This window comes from Sinohyriopsis cumingii, chromosome 8 (genome assembly GCF_028554795.1).
Source record: "Sinohyriopsis cumingii isolate HCF-2022 chromosome 8, ASM2855479v2, whole genome shotgun sequence".
Taxonomy (NCBI): domain Eukaryota; kingdom Metazoa; phylum Mollusca; class Bivalvia; order Unionida; family Unionidae; genus Sinohyriopsis; species Sinohyriopsis cumingii.
This window is the reverse complement of record NC_142968.1, coordinates 41,333,161-41,355,864: the sequence shown is the minus strand read 5'-3', so window position 1 is coordinate 41,355,864 and position 22,704 is coordinate 41,333,161. Positions and strand designations below refer to the sequence as shown.

The 22,704-nt window shown below is 33.1% G+C and overlaps 1 protein-coding gene across 3 annotated transcripts in view; it reads right to left on the bottom strand.

Moving 5' to 3' along the window:
- LOC149793348 (uncharacterized) overlaps positions 1-22,704 on the bottom strand; it is a 238,037-nt gene that overhangs the window by 143,134 nt on the left and 72,199 nt on the right. For 2 of the 3 annotated variants that reach the window (XM_089967332.1, XM_089967333.1), the window contains 10 exons: positions 21,598-21,786; positions 17,882-18,192; positions 17,091-17,234; positions 14,852-14,981; positions 12,105-12,434; positions 9,766-9,870; positions 8,494-8,529; positions 3,613-3,723; positions 3,020-3,076; positions 1,154-1,429 (listed from right to left, as the gene is read on the bottom strand). In XM_089967332.1, the coding sequence (XP_089823458.1) occupies positions 1,154-1,429; positions 3,020-3,076; positions 3,613-3,723; positions 8,494-8,529; positions 9,766-9,870; positions 12,105-12,434; positions 14,852-14,981; positions 17,091-17,234; positions 17,882-18,192; positions 21,598-21,786 (1,689 nt within the window). The remainder of the gene's footprint in view (positions 1-1,153; positions 1,430-3,019; positions 3,077-3,612; positions 3,724-8,493; positions 8,530-9,765; positions 9,871-12,104; positions 12,435-14,851; positions 14,982-17,090; positions 17,235-17,881; positions 18,193-21,597; positions 21,787-22,704) is intronic. The other variant, XM_089967334.1, reaches the window with a different exon arrangement.

The window sequence follows — 22,704 nt, the reverse complement described above, 5'->3', positions numbered from 1 at the left end:
CTCAGACGTTTCTGGATAAAATTAAATAATACTTTTAATCAGACATCCATAAAAGCAAAGGCTTTCAATATCTGCACCAGGGCATTCTAGGAGTTGAGTAGTCAGAGCTGAAATGTTATTGATGTTATCATTAATTAATCACTTCAGAGACAGCCAACTCTCATGATGTTCATTATAATTTAGTATTGCAGTTTCAATAAGTAACTGCAACAAACTGTAACAAACATCTTCAATTAAAAAATATGTTTAAATGGAAAATTTAATTTCTGACTCTGACAACAATTCTTGGTTAGAAACATGCATATTTTCTATATACAATTGTTCTTCATAACAACATTGTCATTTGTACGGATTTTCATTTCACTGAAAATATAGATGAGGATGATATGTTGACATTTATAGAAAAATGAGTGCTAAAAAAGGAAAATATGTAAATGATTACAAAAACAATTATGATAATATTTATATATTAAATATAGATTTATATTTTTGACAAATTCTTCTATTGTATACATTTCTGTATTAATAACAATAAGACAAAGGTGATAACTCCTTGTAATTAAAGGTCTTATCTTAACAACAGCTGTAAGAAGAGTTGGAAGCATTAGGTTGGAAGCAAGGTTTAGTGACCTTTTACAAACTGTTCTTATTTTCAATTAAAAATCAACAATCATAAGCCTTATGAGTACTATTATTTTAATACAACAATTTCATATATGGTTGCACTTTAAATAAAGTAAACAAGGTAAACTAGAACTAATGGAAGTGTAAGCAACATAAACAAAGCACAAGGAAATATGACAAAATTTGTCTATAGTTAGAAAAATGAATAGATGGATGGATGAATGGATGGATCAGCACAATGATTACTAAAGAACCACCCACCCCAATTTTTAGTCATCATGCTAACAAAGTTTTTTCATAAAAATGACTAAGTAAAAAAGTTTTAAAAAATGTATGTAATGGCGTGAAACTATAACAAGTGATCATTGCACAATCATTCATATGAGCTTCTCTGCATTAATGAATGTACAGACAGATGGATGGATGAATAGACAACCAATTCAGAATGCCCTAACTGCTTGCAACTTACATTTTAAGTTGTCCACAGAATCACTACCACCTTCATTATCATGTAAGAACAGTGACCTACCTCTAACAGACTTGTTTGATTCCACACTTTTGGCAGTCTTAACTCTGCCTGAACTTTCCTTAGAGCCTGACAACTGCGAATCTGGTTTTTTGAGACCTTCTTCTTCTCCTCCAAACATCATTGGAACATCAACATGTGGCCACACATCTGTCACTAGGGTCACAAACACACTAGCATCACGGCCAGCCATCCGTGGCAAGAATGTGTCCCGAAGAGCGGTAACTAAGGCCTTCTCTTCCATTCTCAATATCTTATTCTGAGAGTCAACAAATACTTCTGTAAAGAAACAGGATGCAAATCAAAGTGGATTATGCATTGAGTTTTGTTTCACAAGCAAAGCAACAAATTATAAAGCTGCATCTGGTGCTATGTTGTCATTGGACCTGAGCTTGTCAGGTTAACAAGTGTTAAGCTGAAGGCTAGACCGATAGAAAAATGAATAGATGGATGGACAGATGGATCAGCATGATGATTACTAAATAACCACCCACCCCAAGTGGCAACCTATATTTTATGTCCAGAATCACTTGGTGTTGATGAGATTGGGTTCAAAAGTACCCCTCTTTGACAGCGACCTCTCTAACATGGCCAGCAAAAACTTTCAGCTGTATCCCTCATGAGCTGACACATATTAGGGTTTACAAATGGAAATCTCAAACAGATTTGTTGATTTCTAAATTTAAGACACTGACATTTGTTCCAACATGCCAATAAACTATCTAACTTTAATCCATAGAAAGAGGTATGTAAACGAATTATCCGTACTGCTGTGTTCCTTAGCCGTCGGGATTTGTCACTTTGATAATTCTGGCTATTCTTACCACCAATAATTATCAAGATGATAAAAGCAAACTTTCATTCAGCTTAAGTCAGCATGATGTTCAGGTTACCATAAAGTAAAAAGTGGTATGCTGGTCAATGTGACTTCTTTCACACAGATTATTTGAAATGGTACCATACTATAATCAGTCAAGCATGTGACAAACTCGCCACTTTTGTTAAAAAAAAGGGCATTTTGTGTAATATCTATAAATTAGTTATAAATGAATAAGCTGTAGCAATATGTGCTATATGTAAGATATTCTCAGTGAAAGTAATTTGATTCAATGAAAAGATGAAAAGTCTCTCGATCATTGCTGCTTAAATTTAACATCCAAAAGATTCAATCAACATTATTAACTATACTTCTTTTATTTTGCTGATTTCTAATTTTAGCACATTTGTGGCTTTATCATAATGAGGAAGTGGAATCTAAGTGCCATTCCCAAGGTCACACCAAGGCTGCTGAGATGGACTGGACTTGGTGGGTATCAAATGTGACCTTTGGATTGACAAATCTTACACTCAACCAGCTGAACTATCATTGTTCCGTAGAGCAGGGTGAAATGGGTTTGATGGAAAACCACAGCTGCAACCAGATATTGGTACCTTGATTTTATTTACAAGATTTTCAAATGATTCTACAGTATTATTTAAAATTTTTTCAAATAACATGAATCTATTTTATTAGATTAATTTCATAATAAGTATGTTATTTTTAAATGAAAATGTTAAATATTTAAAAGTCATTTACACCTATTTAACTTTATGATACAAATATTACTCACATCTGAGAGAGATCTCTAAAAACTAAATAAATAAAAAACCTTTTCTGATAAGACCACTTTCCTGATGCAGATGGGGGTGACATTATAAGTGAGGACTACTGTACAAGGGATATCATATGCTTATAAAGTTATGAATACATTTATATTGCTCAATAATGGTTATTTAGTCCTGTTGAGTCAATTAAAAAAAATATCTCTACTTAGCCCTATTGGGCCAACTAAAAAAATATCTCTACTTAGCCCTATTTGGCCAACTAACCCTTCTCTTGATCCACAGCTTCATGTTTCTCAATTTCCTCTGCAGCGAACAGTTCATCTACAAATCAATGTGAACATATTAAGTAAAATACAACTGCAAGAATATTAACAACATTTGTTAATGAACTGCTAAAAGTTTATCGTGTCAATAGCAAAACATGGTCACCTGTCAAAATAGCACATGACAAAGAAGCCCATACATCCCTCTCATTTACTTCTCCCCCCTTAATATTTCTGGATCTGCCCCTGATAATCATTCCTCATTCATAACCACAAGCCCCTGTGAAACATTATAAACAATCTTTAACACACACACACACACACACACACACACACACACAGCATGGAGCAAAACTATTTTGTGAATATACTGCTCATGAATTTCATTTAATTTCCAGGTTTAATACAACCTTTTCTCTTTCTCTGGGTGGCTCAACGCAATCACTCACTCACTGTGTGTGTGTGTGTGTGTGTGTGTCTGTGTCTGTGTGCGTGTCTGTGTGTTGAGATACATATGCATATTTTAGAGAGAACAAATTCTCTCCTCCCCTCTCTCTCTCACACACATACACACACACAAGGAAGGCATCCTACCAGTGTCCTCCTGCTGAGACACGAGTTTCTCAAGATGTGCCCCTGCTTCACTCACGACTCCTTTTAGAGTCTTCATGCTCCAGCCATGAAAACCTGCTGAAAAATCACAGCCTGGAAAAGAACACATGGGGTAGATAACATGTGACTGACAATTAGGGTCTATACACAGGGCTTGGTTTCTCTTCCTTAAATGTTCACATGGTATAGAGAGTTGTATATTTCATGTTCTCTTTTTCTAAGGCTGAATCGGTGGCCTGCTGTACTGCATAAACATTCTAGGTTTAATGAAATTGTGATCTTTTTTTAGCCAAAGTTTTGATCAGTCAAAATATCTTTTAAAACTTGCTTTACGGAACAGACTTTGCTGTATGAAACATACAGCATCCACAAGGTTTACACTATAAAGTAATATTAATACAGTTACATTTATGCAGCATAATTTAAAAACTTGTTTACCATTTGTAAGTGTGCTTGCAGAAAATAAATAAATATCTGCAAATTAGTTAAAATCAGTGATGAAATCTAGTCTCTTTTTTATGAATTTAATGCTAAGATCATTATTATTTGATTTATCTCAAATCCCGAGTTGTTTTCAAACAGTCGTTTGGAATAATTAAAGAAATTTTTGAAGAAAAAGTTGAAAGTTAAAATTCACTTTTTTAAATAAGATTACTTTGAAGAAATTAAACGTTTGAAGAACCCAGTTTTCATGTAAAGATAGACATAAATTGTAATTTAAAACATTTGATTATTCATTCATTCATACAAAGTTTCTAATTCAAAACTAACTCGATTAAGCTTAAATGCAAAACCAGTCCATCACCACTGAAAATGAATTTGTATGTCAATGGTTGGACTAGTTCTATGTTTAATAATGATCATATAAATAATAATTAAAATAATCTTGATGCTATGCATGCATCTATTAGTAACAGGATGATAAAGCACATACTTGCTGGCTTTACATGCTACAAGGTGAAGTGTCCAGGCAAAATGGCAGCTTTATATGAAGGTAAAATCTATTGGCTTGTTAACTTCTATGCTAAAGCTTAAAAGCTTTGAAATGATTATATGTCTACATTTGATATCAAAGAGTACATGAATTCATAATCCTCTTCGACAAGATTTTATATCCACAACAGTCTAGGAAGTTAAAGATCTTTCAAGAGTACCACTGATTTATTCAAAGGAGATTCCAGATCGAGAAAAATTAACAAGCATTATGAAAGGAAACAACACAGAAAATGTTACTTCTTGATTTGCCAGTATACCAAACTCATTAGATTCATGATTCAACATATTATATATACTAGATTTGCACTTGTAAAATATGTATTCCAAAACTTTACTCTGCTTTTATTAAGTAAGCTGTAGACAGGGGTACAAGTTATGGAGCATCCTGGAGAAAACCATAATACAGTAGAAACATAAATACTAACTCTACAATCACTCAGGTTTCTAGCCAATAAAATAAAAGTGCCAAAAAACAATAAATTATCTAAATTTTCTAGTGTGATGTAAACATCAGTGAGGAAAATATCTTCATTAATCAATAACCCAATGATTAATCATGTCCCGAAGATTTAAAAAAAAAAATTCACTAAACCTGTTTCATAAATTTGTCTTCAAATTTAATAATTTCAATCTACTGACCAATCAGAAGTTAAGATTCTGAGTTAAGCCTTGGTACAGGTGTCAGGACCCCTATTCATTAAATTCTTTAACCTGTGTACTACTCAAACTCAAAGTTACTTTTGTCGAAGGTCTTATATTTGTTCATTTGTTACAAAAATAAACTAACATTTGTACTGGCTTTTAAGTTGAGTCCAACTGCACAGACCCATATTGGCCATTGCATAATGCACTGATAGATCTGGGTATATGCAGTGAGAATTGTAGACAAAATAACATAGACCCTTATTTTCTGGTGCATTATGAAATGGCAGATCAGGGTCTATGTTGTTTGAACTTGGAACTCGACATCAGATACATATTTAACAGACATCTGCATCCAAATTTACTTCTAATTTAAAATCTCTTGTAAGTTTTGCAATTAATTTATTAATTGTAAGCTATCAAAATTGTTTTAAACTTTAATGAATATAGGGACAATTTATAATCTTGGGGCCAGATTGACTATTTTAACAAATGCAATGACCATGATTATTTCATTCACACTCACACTAAAGCATTACTGTAGTTTCAAAACAGTAAATGATTCTGTGGCTATGACTAAGCATCTCAATGACAGGTGTATAAAAAAAATTTGAAATTAGGGACTGAATTGAATAGTCAATTATACTGTATATATTCACTTATAAGTCAGATCCAACTGCAAACTGCATAGACCCAGATCTACCATCACAAAATGCACCAGCAGATCTGAATCTATGCAGTTTGTTAGGACCAATCAGAAAAACAAACATAGACCCTGATATGCTGGCACATTATGCAATAGCAGATTAGGGTCCATGTTGTCTGCAGTTGGATATGACTTATAAGCAAGCATACATGGCAATATAGATTTTATATTTATCTTCTTGGTACAGCATGTTGTCACAAAAGGATGCATTGGCTTCAAGTTTTTCTGGAATTTATGGTTGCAGCTGTAAATTAGAAATGTCGAGTGGCAAGTATATTTCTTAATGGTAGGTGTTACATAATTGATTTAATGTTACTCATATAGTCTATCAAATGTATGACAATTTGGGTTGAAAGAAAGGAGCATGAAGCTTACATTATTACTGTATGTATGACTAGCACTTTGTTTACAATCACCCCACCCCCAACAAACCAACACAGAGACAAGCATTAACATAATATTCAAACATTGACAAAACATCAAGGTTAAGTACAAAATGTGGCTGTTATTACTGACCCCATGTTTTGTATTGTAATGGGGAAGAGCTGTAATTGCAAATGCTCCATGCAAATAAAGTAGGAACAGGCTGAAAATTGACATGAGGTCCTCTCTGAGGTGAATTAAGGCCTGGCCAATGATAAATAACCCAGAGGTGACATATGACCTTTGATGGACACAAAATACTGTATATACTCACTTATAAGTTGAGTGAAACTGCAAACAACAAATGTCCTGATCTGCCATAACATAATTCACCTAATGATCAGGGTCTATGTTATTTGCTTACTGGTTGCTCCTAACAAACTGCACAAACCCAGATCTGCCGGTGTATTATACAGCAACATATCTGGGTCTTTGCAGTTTGCAGTTGGACTTGTCTTATAATTAAGTATAGACAGTAAACCTGTACATGTGCCATCATAGGGGACTGAACTGGAACTACGAGGCACATCACCACAGCAATATACAGACCAAATGCATTATTATGTCATGAAATGATTTCCCAAATGGATTGCAAATTAAGTTTTTGGTCACCTGACAATGGTTTGGCCTTTCCAATATTTATTATAAATTTACCACTCAAAAGGAATCAATAATTACCTACTTTGATATAAAGTCTTGCTCAGTATATCTGGACACCGAAAATTCTGATTTGTACTCAATAATTTTATAACATACAAGTAAAAATCTAAAATATGAGATGTCAGTGTTGCTATTTCTGTAAGCTGCCTGTTTACTAGTTTTAACAAATTGGTTCCCGAGTCTTTCTGTTGTAATCAGTCTAATAAAATGAAGAACTGGTCAGCATTGTTATTTCTGTAAGGTGATTGGCAACTAGCCGTAACCAGCTGGTTTGTGAGTCTTTTGTTCAAAACAAATGGGAGTTTATTTACTAACATGGTTGTCATATTTGCATGGGCAACAGATGTCCATGTAATTTGTCATCTTCAAAAAGATCCAAATAATTCCATACATTTTGGAGTTACATCTCTTCAAACACATATTTATAAGAGTTACACCTTTTTATTTTGTTTAATTTTTCTTACATAAACATTAAAACTTGACACCGCAAATAATGGATGCAGATAAGTTTGACTAAATATGGACTGTTTTAGGAACTGGAAAAGGACAGTAAGCAGTCTGGTTGTTTACAATGACAGCTTCTGTTCGGTTTGAAATGCAAAGAAGATGACAATGTCATGGGCCCCCAAGCAACAATGAGGTTAGAAATTAAACTGAAGAATGAAATGACTAAATATTGTGCAATTTTAGTATATTTGTTGTTTTTTATTTAAAATTGCTTGTGTGGTGGTGGGTGGGGGGAATACAATCTGTTGAGAATGTAGACAAATACTAAAGGTAATTATTACTCTTCATTTGAAAATACATTTTTTAGAAAATGCAGGAAAGGTAGAATCATAATCAAGTGATCAAAACTTTAGCAATAAAATGAAGTCTATGCATCTAACTTGCTTATATTGCAGATGAAATTCTTGCTATGACAAGAGCTGGATGATGTGATGGTATATTATATATTAAAAAATAATTCTAAGCCCAAAAAAATTGATTAAAAAATGCTAAAAAATATATTAAAAAATTTATTGAAATAACTATTATAAAGCTTTATATACACCTATTATCCAACAACTACAGTAAGTATTGTTAATGTTAACTAACCAAACAACCAAGCTATAAAAATTCATAGCACTAAGTCAATTGTTTACTGTCAAATTATTGAGTCTACAACAAACAAATGCTGTTAATTCACTACTAGCAACTTTGTTCAACCTAATGAATATACTCACTCATAAGTCAGATCAAACCACAAATTGCACAGACCCTGATCCTCTGTCACATTATACACCAGCAGATCTGTGTCAATGCAACATGCTAGAACCTTTCAGTAGAACAATCGACATAGACCCTGATTGGCTGGTACCTTAATTCCACAGCAGCTCAGGGTCTGTCATTTGCAGTTGGATCTGACTCATAAGCAAGTATATATGGTAACTACATACAGTATTTAAGGTCATCCCTTGGAATTGTTTCAAGTCCTGAAAAATGGTGAGATTTTAGGTGGTTCAAAATAAATTTCAAATAAAAAAAGAGGCATATATTGCTATGTAATGGTGGCTACCTCCCTTCGCTAGAAGATAATTAGGTCTCCACATGTGAGATTAAATATGAAATATTAAGACGAACATTAGTTGTCTGCAGAACACAGTTTAATACTTGGATGTAAGGTATATGACTTTCAAAACCTTTAACACAAAATATTTTCATCATTGATACCAGTGAACACCACAGTGCCATTGTAGCTGCTGTCATCAGTAAATCATACCTAAATATAAGCAGGTTTCACAGGAAAGTCAATTTTGACACACTCACCTTTTTTACTGAGCCACTCATTATTTAGCTATGCAAAAAACTTCAGCATTGATGGATGGGCAGATTCACACACTAACACCAAAAGTAATGATGATTTCAAGCTTCTGCCAAGCAGGCAAGACAAAACTGGTTTAGTAATGAACATATTTATTGACAGAAACAAAGAAAATCAATTCATACATCAGCAAGATTATCAAATAGTTGATAAGATGATTTTAAATTTACTGACAACAAAGGAATTGCTTCATGATTTGCAATATTAAATAATTGGTAAATGCTTAACTTAACTACGGTGAATGCTGAAAAAAGAAAAACGAATCATATCATCCTTGTAAGATACTACAAAATCGGTTTGTTGGACACTTCCTTGTAAAGGACACTGTATCACAAAGGACAAGACTTTCATGTCCTTTACATAACCTTCAAATATAGGCACTTTCTGATAAAGAACACCTGGTCCTTAAGTATTCCTTCTAGACTGGTTTCAATGTCTATAAAAATTCCTTAATCAAAAGAAAAGAAGGACATGTGTTGGAAGTTTTGTGATCTAATGAAAAGCAAAACATTTAGTTTAAAATTCAGCATTCAAGGTAACCTTGGAATAAGCAGCAATAGAACAGCTGGCTATAGCTCTTAAGAATTGCATAAAAAAGGACATGTTCATTATATGATTGATTCATTTAGGTACATTAGCTTCAGATTTTAAAAAATACCACTCTTTGTCTAAATGTATGCTGCAAATAATTAAGTTCTCTTTTTAATGAATCATGCACCAGTTTGAAAAATACTTTTTTGACACTGTGTAAATTAATATTCTGCAAAAAAAAGTGACAATTTTTTTTCAACTCAGCAGTTAATTGATAGTTTGTAGGTCAGTATCTTTTGAGTTAACAGACACTTACCAATGAACATGTGTTCTAAGACTGGTGTGTTGGTACCAAGAACTTTGCAGCACAGCTCACATAATGTCATTGTCTTCTTGGACAGCTCTCTACCATTCACAAAACCTGAAAAAGTAACTTAAGTTGTGGTTAAAATGATCAATGCACAAACTAAGGTCAAGAGAAAGAGAAGAGAGCAAACAGAAACATCCATGAACTTCAAAATAATATATATTTATAAAACACACACCAGTTTACGGACAATTCTTGACTCATGTGTATCATTTTTTCTTGTAATAATGTATGGTACATCACTAAGATCTATTTATTTTACCATCAGACATAAGGGTTTGGAACAAAATGACTTTACTGTCTCAGACAGATATATGATAATCATAGAACATGATAATAATAAACATTCTTGCAGCCATAGTGTAAAAAAGTTATACTTACAAACACAAGATTTGTCAGCAAAATCCCCCACCCCAACAAAACCTCCAACAAATTCTAAATCAAGCAATAGTAAAAAACAATCAACATGATTATGTAAGACTCATTATAAAAATACTCCATGGTCTAGCATTCTCTATTGACAAATTACTTAAACTAGTAACCTATGATCCAGAACTATGAATTGATATACAACGTATAACAGTACCTATGTTCCAGAACTCTCAATTGATACACAACATATACTACAGTACCCTATGATCCAGAACTCTCAACTGAAGTACAACATATACTAGTACCATTGATCTAGAACTCTCAATTGATATACAATATATACTAGTCCCCTAGGATCCAGAACTCTCAACTGATATAAAACATATACTAGTACCCTATGATCCAGAACTCTCAACTGATATACAATATATATTAGTCCCCTAGGATTCATAACTCTCAACTGATATACAACATATACTAGTACCCTACGATCCAGAACTCTCAATTGATGTACAACATATACTAGTACCCTACAATCCAGAACTCTCAACTGATTTACAACATATACTATTACCCTAACATCCAGAACTCTCAAGTGATATAAAACATATACTAGTACCCTATGATCCAGAACTCTCAACTGATATACAACATATACTAGTACCCTATGATCCAGATCTCTCAACTGATATAAAACATATACTAGTACCCTATGATCCAGAACTCTCAACTGATATACAACATATACTAGTACCCTATGATCCAGATCTCTCAACCCAAAAGTACTAAAACTGCAAAATTCTAAGTATAAAAATGCACCTCTACACAACTTGCTTAAGTCATTAAATCCTGGAGGTTTTTGTTATTTTTGCCTGAAATACAAGTAGGAAACACATTTTGGAGGCTATTTCTAAATACATCCTACTACATCAACTTCCAAGAGACTTCCCATTAACCTAATGCCTAGTTGTGTTAGAAACATCATTTTTCATTGGCTATTTTGCTCACGGATGAGCAGAAGTGTAAAAGTTTTTTGGTTTTTTGCGTAATGGACCCATCATTTTCGTATTGAGACCACTCTTTATTTCAAATGCCCATCTTATTCTACTTTTTGCAAAGGTTCACCTGTCTGTGTGCAGTTAAGACTAGTCTGCCTTAGATCTGAGGCCAAAGAGTATAAAATCCAGACAAAAAATTGAATTCCGACCACAGGTGGAAAAAATTGGGTCCAAACAATTAGGTTTTTCCCTCTGTATTTTGTAGTGCAACTAGAACGTCCATATTATTTGGTATCATTGTAGAGCTACATCTGTCTACCTTTCTATAACACCACCTACTTTAGTGTATTATACATGACCTTGATGCTATAGAGACTACTACTTCCTGTTGCATAAATGTGGCGTCAGGGGTTAATGAGTTAACGTGTACTCATTCTGCTTGAAATAACTGACAGAATGAGAGTTATTCTCTGGAAAAATTAAACTGTGTAAGGACAGGAGACAAAAATTGCAGAAAGACATAATTACAGATATACCACAACCCACCATATGTAAAACAAATCAAAACAATTCAGCTGTAAAGTGATGAACATGAGTTTTACTTGGAATATAGCTTTAAACAACTATGGGACTAGCTGAAATTGGGTTAAGTCCAAGGGAAAGAATCATAATGTAGTTAACTTACTCACTTTGTCTGAAAATAACTCCCTCTGAATGTGAAGCAAGACTGAACAAAACTTGCTCAGGAATCATCAGTTTCAGTGTTTTTAACATGCAAGTAAAGTTAAAATCATGAGATTTATATTGGAAAATAACAGAGAAAAGATTCAATAAAGTCTTCAAAATTATGTGAAGCAAAAAAGTTAATAAATATTTGGAAAATATTAATGGCCATTTTATATAAAATCCTGGCAATACCTTGACTAAGGAGAAGCACTTCTAGTGAGAGTTTCATATCTGGTTTCGGTACGGAGATGGTCCTGAACAGAAGCATGATATAGTCAGGAAGGCATGCTGTCACTGATGGAAACAGAAGAAGTTTTTCTGGATTCGTTGATATCACTGGAAGGGAACTGTCTAGCAAGGCAAAACATGCAGCCCCTGAATTCAGCTGGATATCATCTGACTGAAGATGGACAGCAGCCTTACCAGCCCGTAGAGCTTTCATCACAGTGGAAAATAGCTGGGCAAAAACACTGAGTACAGAGGGCACTAGGTGGTCCAGATTATTGAAGCAGACCCAGCAACCTGTCAGGCAATAATTGAAATTTGTAAATAAATTTACAATGAAACTGTTACTGTAAATAGAGGAAATGGAAACAAAATTACACTACCATAAAGGAAAAGAAAGACATTGTGATATTAACAATCATACCTGTCAACTTTTTAAAAGCCAAGCAGGAAGAGGAAGACTGAATAAAAAATATAGATAATGGGACCTAAAATCATGAGGTTTCTTTAACATTTTTTAAGTGTCGGATACTGACTGACCTTTTGGGTCCAATATGCAATACCAAAAGATGTGCTGTTTCTTTCTGTGACATGCCTTATTTTTCACATAGTGATTTTCATATTTCAGTCAGCTGTGGCCAAACTACATGATAGCTAAAGGACAGACCTAAGTAAACAAACAAGAAAGCCATTGTGACTAATTAAGAGCTATTCCTTATCATTGCATTAATCATGTGAAAAGGACTGCCTATCCAACATATTTCAAAGAATCCATGTTCTACAGAGTCTGTGTACATAAGCACCAGCAATTGATTAGCAAATAAATGCTGCCCTATGTTGTAACTAACAATGCCAAAAGTGTGTGTGAATTCAAAAGTTCAAATCTGCAGTCTTAAGCTACGGTGCATGTGGCAACTAATTTTCCCACATTTTATATCAGATATTATATACTTACTGTTAACTCGTAAGGCATTTAACACTGTTATCTAACTAAAATATTTATTCTGAATTAGCTTTTGGGGGCCACATATGCTGCACGGTACGCTTGTTTATTCCTTCTTTTTATTTAATGATGGTAATTAATATTTTTATATATAAGGAACAGTAAAGCCAGATGTTTACTCATGTTTCTTTGGTGAGAATGGAGATACTATTTGGCTTGTAGAGAAATTACAATGCATTCTGTGATCATTCTTGGGATTGACACTAATTGCAGACTATTTTATTATTGTGGGGTTTTTTTTCTCTGGGTTATTTTTTAAATTTTAGTATAGCTGAAGGAGTAAAAAAAATCATAAATTTACATGAATATGTTTAAATTTAACATTCTATTTACTGAAGAAAAAAATTCTTTGTAGTGTGATAACAATTATTTCATCACAACAATATTCACAGGTGAAAAAATAAAAAATGGCTTCTGTGGATTGCACATGATATATCTATTTATGTATGATTTGTCTGGGAGAAATTAAAATCAATAGACATAATGTAATAATTGATCTGCTATTTTTAAAAAAAAAGTTTTGCTGAATTAAAATACGTTTTTAATGAGTCAGAAATCACTATGTACAGTTTCTGCCACACACTTGTATATTTTCTGCCACACAATAAAACTGTGTGATTTATCTATACAGAAGTGACTTATTTCTGATAATTGTGGCTTTATTTACTACTGTGGACATACATTATAATAGTTTGCAACAAATTACATTTTCATCAGTAATTTGTGCATCGGGGAAAGGATCATACTGTGTTCACTGTTGGGTATTTCAAGCCACAGTATGAATTAATAATGAAATCCATGAAAATTGGTACCCAACAAAATAAACTGAATTTAAGGCAAACCATTATCTTGCTTTTGCATGTCTGGATAACTCACAAATCCTCTTAAATGTGGAGACACAATTCACAAAATACAAAAAAAGTGGAGATCACAGTAACACATAAGTGTAGGTCAGTCTAATTTCTTGTCAATATCACACATGGCAGACAGCTCCAAAAGTTATACCTTTGTCTAATCAGTGGAATGTTCTCCAAAATGTGAAGTGATAAGTTCAAAAAAACTTACAGGTTTTAAAAAAATGTACATATTGGTGTCTTTTCTCTTGCTTTTTTTGGTATTTTTATTTGCCTTTTATGGATGTAGTGTCCCAAGACAGTGTAACTGCTATGTAATGAAAGTTTGTTACCATGGACAAAATGTAATTGTATGCAGTTATTGCCATGTGATGACATTTAAAACTCATATCTTGCATAAATAATCCATACACTCATATTGATGTGTTTGGCTTTGGCTTTATTATGAGTACAGATCTTGCTGTGAAGCTCTAGTTCATTAGAGTTTGTCTATAATAGATGGATACACATGCTTTGATACCAAGAGGATGGCATCTTAAATTATACTGATGCAAAACCTGATTTATATTAAAAGTCTGTTTCCAATTTATTAACTTTAATAAACATCTTAAGAGCTAATATCCAGCAACATTGAAATTCGTTATACAAATTTGTACACCGGACAATGGTGACTACAATTCCTCCGTATCAAATAAAGTCACTAGCACTGTCTCCTCCCCATCTCCCATATAGACATTGTTAGTTGTTAACCATAGTTTGAGTTGCCCTTGCTATCTTATTCCTTGTTAACAGTTCAGTGTACGTTTTATGTATCACACTGCTTTTCAGCTACTGAGTGAGAGATGTATGTACTGTACCTGTGGACGCAAATCCATGAAAGATGTCCTGTAAGTTGCAGTAGTCCATATTCTTGGTGCAGTTGAACTTGTAGAGGGAGTGTCCCAGGCAACGACTCATTTCCCTTACAACCTCATACTTGCCTCCATCCTGAAAACAAATCCAGCAGTAGAAATTGTCTACCCTGCTATAATGCTACCATGTGAACTAACTTTCAATCCCATTGCCAAAAGGCAATCTTGAATCTCAAGCACCTGATGAGGTCAGGGCCTTGTGACCTTAACCTTTTGTCTCTCACTTATTATAAACAGAAACACACATCTGTCTGGTCTGTCACAAAATGGCATAATTGTACAACAATACTTCCAAATTGATTCCATGTTTCAGAAGGCTTTGATCATATGATCATAAACAAAATATTTAAACAAGGAACCAGTAAGTTTATAATATAGATACACCATGTGAAGGGGCAATATGTGGATTAGGTCCATTATCAATTATGCAAAATTTTACTTTGAAAATGTATCTTTACCCTTTGACCCATCAATAAAGAGCAATTTTTTAAAATATTTAGCAATGTTTGTAAATATAAATATGCATTGATTGAAACACAAAATGCAGCCATTTGGAAGGAAATTATCAATAGATGGGGCTTTATAACATGATCCAAAAAGTGAAAAAACTAAAAGGACCTTGACTGCTTTATTAATGTTTAGCTATATCAGCATAATTGTTGATCAGTACAGCAAGACAAAATTAAATACTAAAATGACAACTAATTAAAACAGCTATATCATTTTGTTTTAGGAGAGGTTTTTTGGCTCTGTTCTGTGTGACTTCTTCATCCATTGTCACGTTCTGTTTACAAATTCTTTGATTAAAATAATATCACATATCCTCATTGTAATTTTGCAATTAGCAGGGAGAAACAAATGCACAACCGAATTGGGGTTTCAAAAATAATCAGACAACTCTGCTAAAGGCAATGACTTTTTACATAAAAAATGTATGGCACTAAATCATTCAATTTATGTTATATTTTAATATCCATATATCACACCATATTAATACCAGTCATATATTTTTTCACAAAGAACAAGTAACTAACTGATATTATAAAAACTTTGAAAACAAATGAGAATGAAATAAAATGAGACAATCTTTGTCAAATCTGCCTTTTTCTTTAGCCATGAAGTAAAGAAAACTTTAACAATGAGATTGAAGAGAAGGAATGATGAACAATTTGCTCACATCACAATAGCTACACCTCTTCTGCATCCCATCCCTACACTTATTATGCAGATGAATCTATATTAATAAAAAGGCATAACTCTTCTTAAAATGTTGAAAGCACAATTACTGTTCAATAAATATATCCTCTGATAATGACCATTTATATTAAGTTAATGGCAACCCACTTAAAACTGGAAGAGCAGTTGCATTCACGAAATTCAGCCATACACTTCTGCCAGCTGTAAGTTAAAGATCTGTCAGTAAGCGAATCATTAAAAATCTGTCAGTATGCGAATCATTAAAGATCTGTCAGTATACGAATCATTAAAGATCTGTCAGTATGCAACTCATTAAAGATCTGTCAGTATGTGAATCATTAAAGATCTGTCAGTATGCAAATCATTAAAGATCTGTCAGTGTGTGAATCATTAAAGATTTGTCAGTATGCAAATCATTAAAGATCTGTCAGTAAGCAAATCGTTAAAGATCTGTCAGTGTGTGAATCATTAAAGATCTGTCAGTGTGTGAATCATTAAAGATCTGTTAGTAAGCAAATCATTAAAGATCTGTCAGTATGCAAATCATTAAAGATCTGTCAGTATGTGAATTATTAAAGATCTGTCAGTATGTGAACCATTAAAGATCTGTCAGTAAGCAAATCATTTTAGATATGTCAGTATGCAAATCATTAAATGATGACCATAATATGTACCAAGTTTCACTGCAATCCTTTAAAAAATTCAAGACAAGTTACTCTCACAAAATAGCCTCGGGGAAAGTTGTCCTAACCAGATTGTGATGTATGGAAGGATGGACAGATGAATGAAAGGACAGACAGATGGATGAATGGATAAAAAAGACATGAGAATTATTATATAGGCCAACAATTATGTAAAAATTTTAACACTGACCTTAACCTAGGGTATGGACAGATGGATATATGGAAATGCTTCTCAAGTACATTAACGTGATCATAATACCAAGCTTCTTCTAAAGAAGATTTGCAAAAAATGCAATGGAACTTACAACTGGCCCAACACACATGGCACCGTAATAGGATTTGATGGTCTGTGTAAGGGACAAGAATATTCTCTCTGTCAGTGGTGTGATCACCTCACGATTTGAGGACCCCAGGTACTCAAAACCATACTCAAACTCACTGTCTAGGCACTGAAAGGATATATATAATATAAGTATCAAAGATAAATTGAAAATGCAAAGTATAAAAGAACACATTTGACAAGACAATCTTAAATTTTTAGGATTAGATCCATCAGAAGAATTTTTTTACCAAGTTGAAATTTATTACCCAGTTTAGAATTTCTTCAAAGTTGTAAGAAAAACCATTCATTATTTTTGAAAAAGATGTACAGAAACAAATAAATAAAATAGATATTCAACCTGTTTTGTACTAAAAGGACAAAGAATATTCACATATCAAGAGATGATGCTGGTTTATGAAAACTAAGGGTTTTTCTTGCCGTTGTTCTTGGAAACTGATATTTGAATAATGTGTGAGAAAAAAAAATCACAACACCTCCATGTGGGCTCAAACCACAACCTCAAGATTCAGACACACCTAATGGCGCATTCATTTCAAACAGAATTTTGTGTACTGATTAATGGCTAAAGGGCAAAGATAATAATGGTGTAAACAATGTGTTGCACAGGTACTACACAGAGTGAGTACAATGTATCTAATTTGTTCTTCTATGTTTTCATTGAAATATTCATTGCCTAACATAACTGGCAAACAGATTTCAAAGTGGTGCTAATTTTCTGTGAAATTTGATTTCAAACACTAAAAGAAATCAAACCTTGACAAGAACAGTCCTGGTATCCTTGTTAAAGGAGTATAGAAGTTGGGTGCGCCAGGTGAGACTCTCAGCTGGTAAGTCATTTTCAGTGTCAAGAAGTTTCTCCACCAGGTCACGCTGGTGTGCCAGAAGAGCAAGAAGACTATTCAGCTTCTGAATCTGACTTGGGAATAGCATTAATCGGACCTCTGCATTCTGCAACTTTATTGTTTCTTCACTTTCAGCAACCACTGCTTCCTTCTTTACCAATGGCTGTGCACCTGACAAATTCATTGTGTCAATTGGCTCCATTGTCTGTGGCTCAACTAAAGCTATAAAATAAAATTTCTTATGGTAAACTATATGGTCTGTACTGGAATACTAGAGGAATGTTAATCAATTTGTTAACATAAATATACCCCTGCCTCATCCATATTTCACCCCTACCTCATGATGGAGATAAGTCAAGAGTATTAAAAGAAAAAATGATTGTATTGAAAATAGAGGAATATATATATATATATATATATATATATATATATATATATATATATATATATATATATATATAGATATAGATATATATATAGATATATATATATATATATGTTAATAATATATATATATATATATATATATATATATATATATATATATATATATATATATATATATATATATATATATATTTATATATATGTTAATATTAGCTGCAATCACAAAATTCTTTAACAGACTGCTTCCAAGTTACATGGCAATCTATCAAGAACTGAGGGACAAGTTGCACTAAAGTGGTTGTGACATACACAAGATTAGGCTACAAGACAAATGAAGCAGTAACGCATACGAAAAATTGCAGGAGTAAAGATGGTTTGTTTATATGTACATCTCCATACGATGAGCATTCTATTTACTAAGTTTCTTGACAAATTTATCAAACACTGGAACTAGTTACAATATACTACAATACAAAAAAAGCAAAAAACCTCAAAACAAAAATCCAGTTAGGGCTATTCCATTTAAACATACCACTACCCCACGGATGGCAAAATAAAAAAACTTCCATTCATGGTCATCAATAAACAATAATCACTTCTGTGCCATGTCATATCAAAAGATGCATGGCCATGGGTGTCCAAAATTCACTGCTATGACTGGTGGTGGTAGAAAAAAATCACTTCTATGGGTGGTCACCCATTTTTGAATGTGCCTTCCCCCCCCCCGGGTATGTTTAAATGGAATAGCCCTTAGCAAACTGATTTGTTGATATGCATATGTACAAGTGATAACCATAATATTTACAAAGTTTCATGACAATCCATCAAAAACTGGAAATTGTTGTGCGAATAAAATTGTCATGCACTGCATTAAGCTAAAAGACAGAAAGGTCAATAACTCAAATAAAATTGTCATACGTGGCATTAAGCTAAAAGACAGAAAGGTCAATAACTCAAATAAAATTGTCATACGTGGCATTAAGCTAAAAGACAGAAAGGTCAATAACTCAAATAAAATTGTCATACTCTGCATTAAGCTAAAAGACAGAAAGGTCAATAACTCAAATAAAATTGTCATACGTGGCATTAAGCTAAAAGACAGAAAGGTCAATAACTCAAATAAAATTGTCATACGTGGCATTAAGCTAAAAGACAGAAAGGTCAATAACTCAAATAAAATTGTCATACGCTGCATTAAGCTAAAAGACAGAAAGGTCAATAACTCAAATACAATTGTCATACGCTGCATTAAGCTAAAAGACAGAAAGGTCAATAACTCAAATACAATTGTCATACGCGGCATTAAGCTAAAAGACAGAAAGGTCAATAACTCAAATAAAATTGTCATACGTGGCATTAAGCTAAAAGACAGAAAGGTCAATAACTCAAATAAAATTGTCATACGCTGCATTAAGCTAAAAGACAGAAAGGTCAATAACTCAAATACAATTGTCATACGCTGCATTAAGCTAAAAGACAGAAAGGTCAATAACTCAAATACAATTGTCATACGCTGCATTAAGCTAAAAGACAGAAAGGTCAATAACTCAAATACAATTGTCATACGCTGCATTAAGCTAAAAGACAGAAAGGTCAATAACTCAAATAAAATTGTCATACGTGGCATTAAACTAAAAGACAGAAAGGTCAATAACTCAAATAAAATTGTCATACGTGGCATTAAACTAAAAGACAGAAAGGTCAATAACTCAAATACAATTGTCATATGCGGCATTAAGCTAAAAGACAGAAAGGTCAATAACTCAAATAAAATTGTCATACGCGGCATTAAGCTAAAAGACAGAAAGGTCAATAACTCAAATAAAATTGTCATACGCTGCATTAAGCTAAAAGACAGAAAGGTCAATAACTCAAATACAATTGTCATACGCTGCATTAAGCTAAAAGACAGAAAGGTCAATAACTCAAATAAAATTGTCATACGCGGCATTAAGCTAAAAGACAGAAAGGTCAATAACTCAAATAAAATTGTCATACGCGGCATTAAGCTAAAAGTCAGAAAGGTCAATAACTCAAATAAAATTGTCATACGCAGCATTAAGCTAAAAGACAGAAAGGTCAATAACTCAAATAAAATTGTCATACACTCTATTAAGCTAAAGACAAAAAGGTCAATAACTCAAATAAAAATTAAGAAGGCAAAGTAATTTGTCTGCATGTGCATATTCTGATGATGACAAAAATATTTACTAAGTTTTTGGCAATCTGGTCAAAAAGTTTGTGATTAGCTACATTAACAAAATTGCATGCCTGATGGAAGAATCAACAAATGGATACACATGAGGATTATTTTACACCACATGCTTGTACATAATAAAGTAAACAGACTGGTTTAGTTTCTTTTTATGACTTTTAGGGCTCATTCAAAGATTTTGAAAATTTTAGTCTTTGAGCTTTCTGTACTATATGATGTAATGCATAATTGTCATAAATTGTTTTCTAATATTAAAAGTACAAAATCAAAATATTAAAATAATTATGTCAATAGGTAATTTAATTTGTGCTCGTAAAACACATGTAACTCAAAAGAAAACCAAAAGTCCAAAAATGTAGATTCTTAACAATTTGTGCTAATGGCATAAAAATCAGGTAATTTGCATAATTTATTTGTTTACCTGATGTGTTTTGTGTTTGATTATATTTTTTTTAAAATATACATTCAAACAGCAGATGATATGTTTAAAAAAAAACTAAAAATGCTATGATGGCCTGAAAATCTAATAAGTTCGTCTAATATACATATAAAAATGCCTACCAAATTTTAGTTGTCTAGCTCAAGTGGTTGTTGCTGAATTGTGCCAATCAAGTTTTTGTGGAAAAAAGTATTCATCCAAAAAGTTTAAAAATGTGTAAAAAAGTTGATTGCCTGCAAATTTAAATAGGTCATTTACTTATGACCTTGAAAAAATGTGTACAATTTAACTGTTCTAAGTTTAATCATTTTTGTGCTATCAGACTAAAATTCAAGTCAAACTGCAAACAACAAAGATCCTGATCTGCTGTAGCAAAATGCACCTGCTGATCAAGGTTTTTGTTATTTCTTCTACTGATTACTCCAGACAAAATGCACAGTCCCAGATCGGCTGGTGCATTATGCTACAGCAGATCTGGGTCTTCTGTGCAATTTGCAGTTGGACTCATCTTTTAAGTGAGTATATCTGACAGATACATACTATGATAAAATCATAATAACAGTAAAATACAATAAAACTATATTACATTGTGAGTCTTCTTTTGCCGACCCTTCTTCTTCTGGAATTGGGGATCTTGCTGTATCCAAACCAGCCGCATCAAACAATGACCCTTTCCTGGAGGCTCCCATGGAGGCAGCATTGCTACTTTTTGCCCCTGTGAAAGAAGCAGTGTCAGAAATGCCATCCCCTTCAGCTTGCTCCTTCTGGGACCGAGCTGGAATAGATAGTAGAGCAAAAAATTAAAAAAGCGAACTATAAGAATATGAAACAGAGAAGTATTTCCAAGTAAACTAATAGCTAATGAAGGCAGAATTTGAGGTTCCATATGCTTTAAACCTTTTGAGCATGAAATTAAACCCCAAAATTACAAAATTAATTGATATACATTGAAATTTCATATGATCATATAGGACCCAAGAAAGAATGATCCTGCAAGATTTTTATTTCAACTATACATATGTACACAATTGTGGACATTGAGGTTGAGCATGGAATCTATGTTGAAATGTATCAAGATCACATGGACAAAATTTATTAATATATCTGTAGTATGAAGTCACATAGACCGCTTTTCAATTCATGGAACAGATGTTTCACAACTTAATCCCCACTGAATGCAAGCACTCATTTAAAAACAGGTCAACTGAAGCAATCTAGCTAAAAACTGATTATAAGACTGAGTGAGTGGCTGTTAGGTATTTTAGCAATACATCAGCACGTAACAAACTCTCTAACACTCAAACAATAGGAATTAAGTGCCTCACTAACACCAGCCCACCTAGACAAGTCTTGACAGGATGAGAACCTGCAATCCACTGGATGAAAGTCCAGCACAATATGCACTGAACCACCATGGCTCTCAAGTTAAAGTGCACAGTAGATATGACCACATTAATGACTCAAGCTCAAGACATTTTGATGCAGTGTCTATCATGCCAACCACAAGGCCTTGTTGATCATAAAAACACAAATTAAATGTTTCACAGGTCCACAACATTTTCAGTAGCAGGTTATAAATACAGAATTTAAGGCCCATCTGCATTTATCTTCTGCTTTTAATAACAACTCATTCTAAATTATCATTTATATTTCTCTTGCTTTATGCTTTCAAAGCTGAAATTCCTGTCTAAGG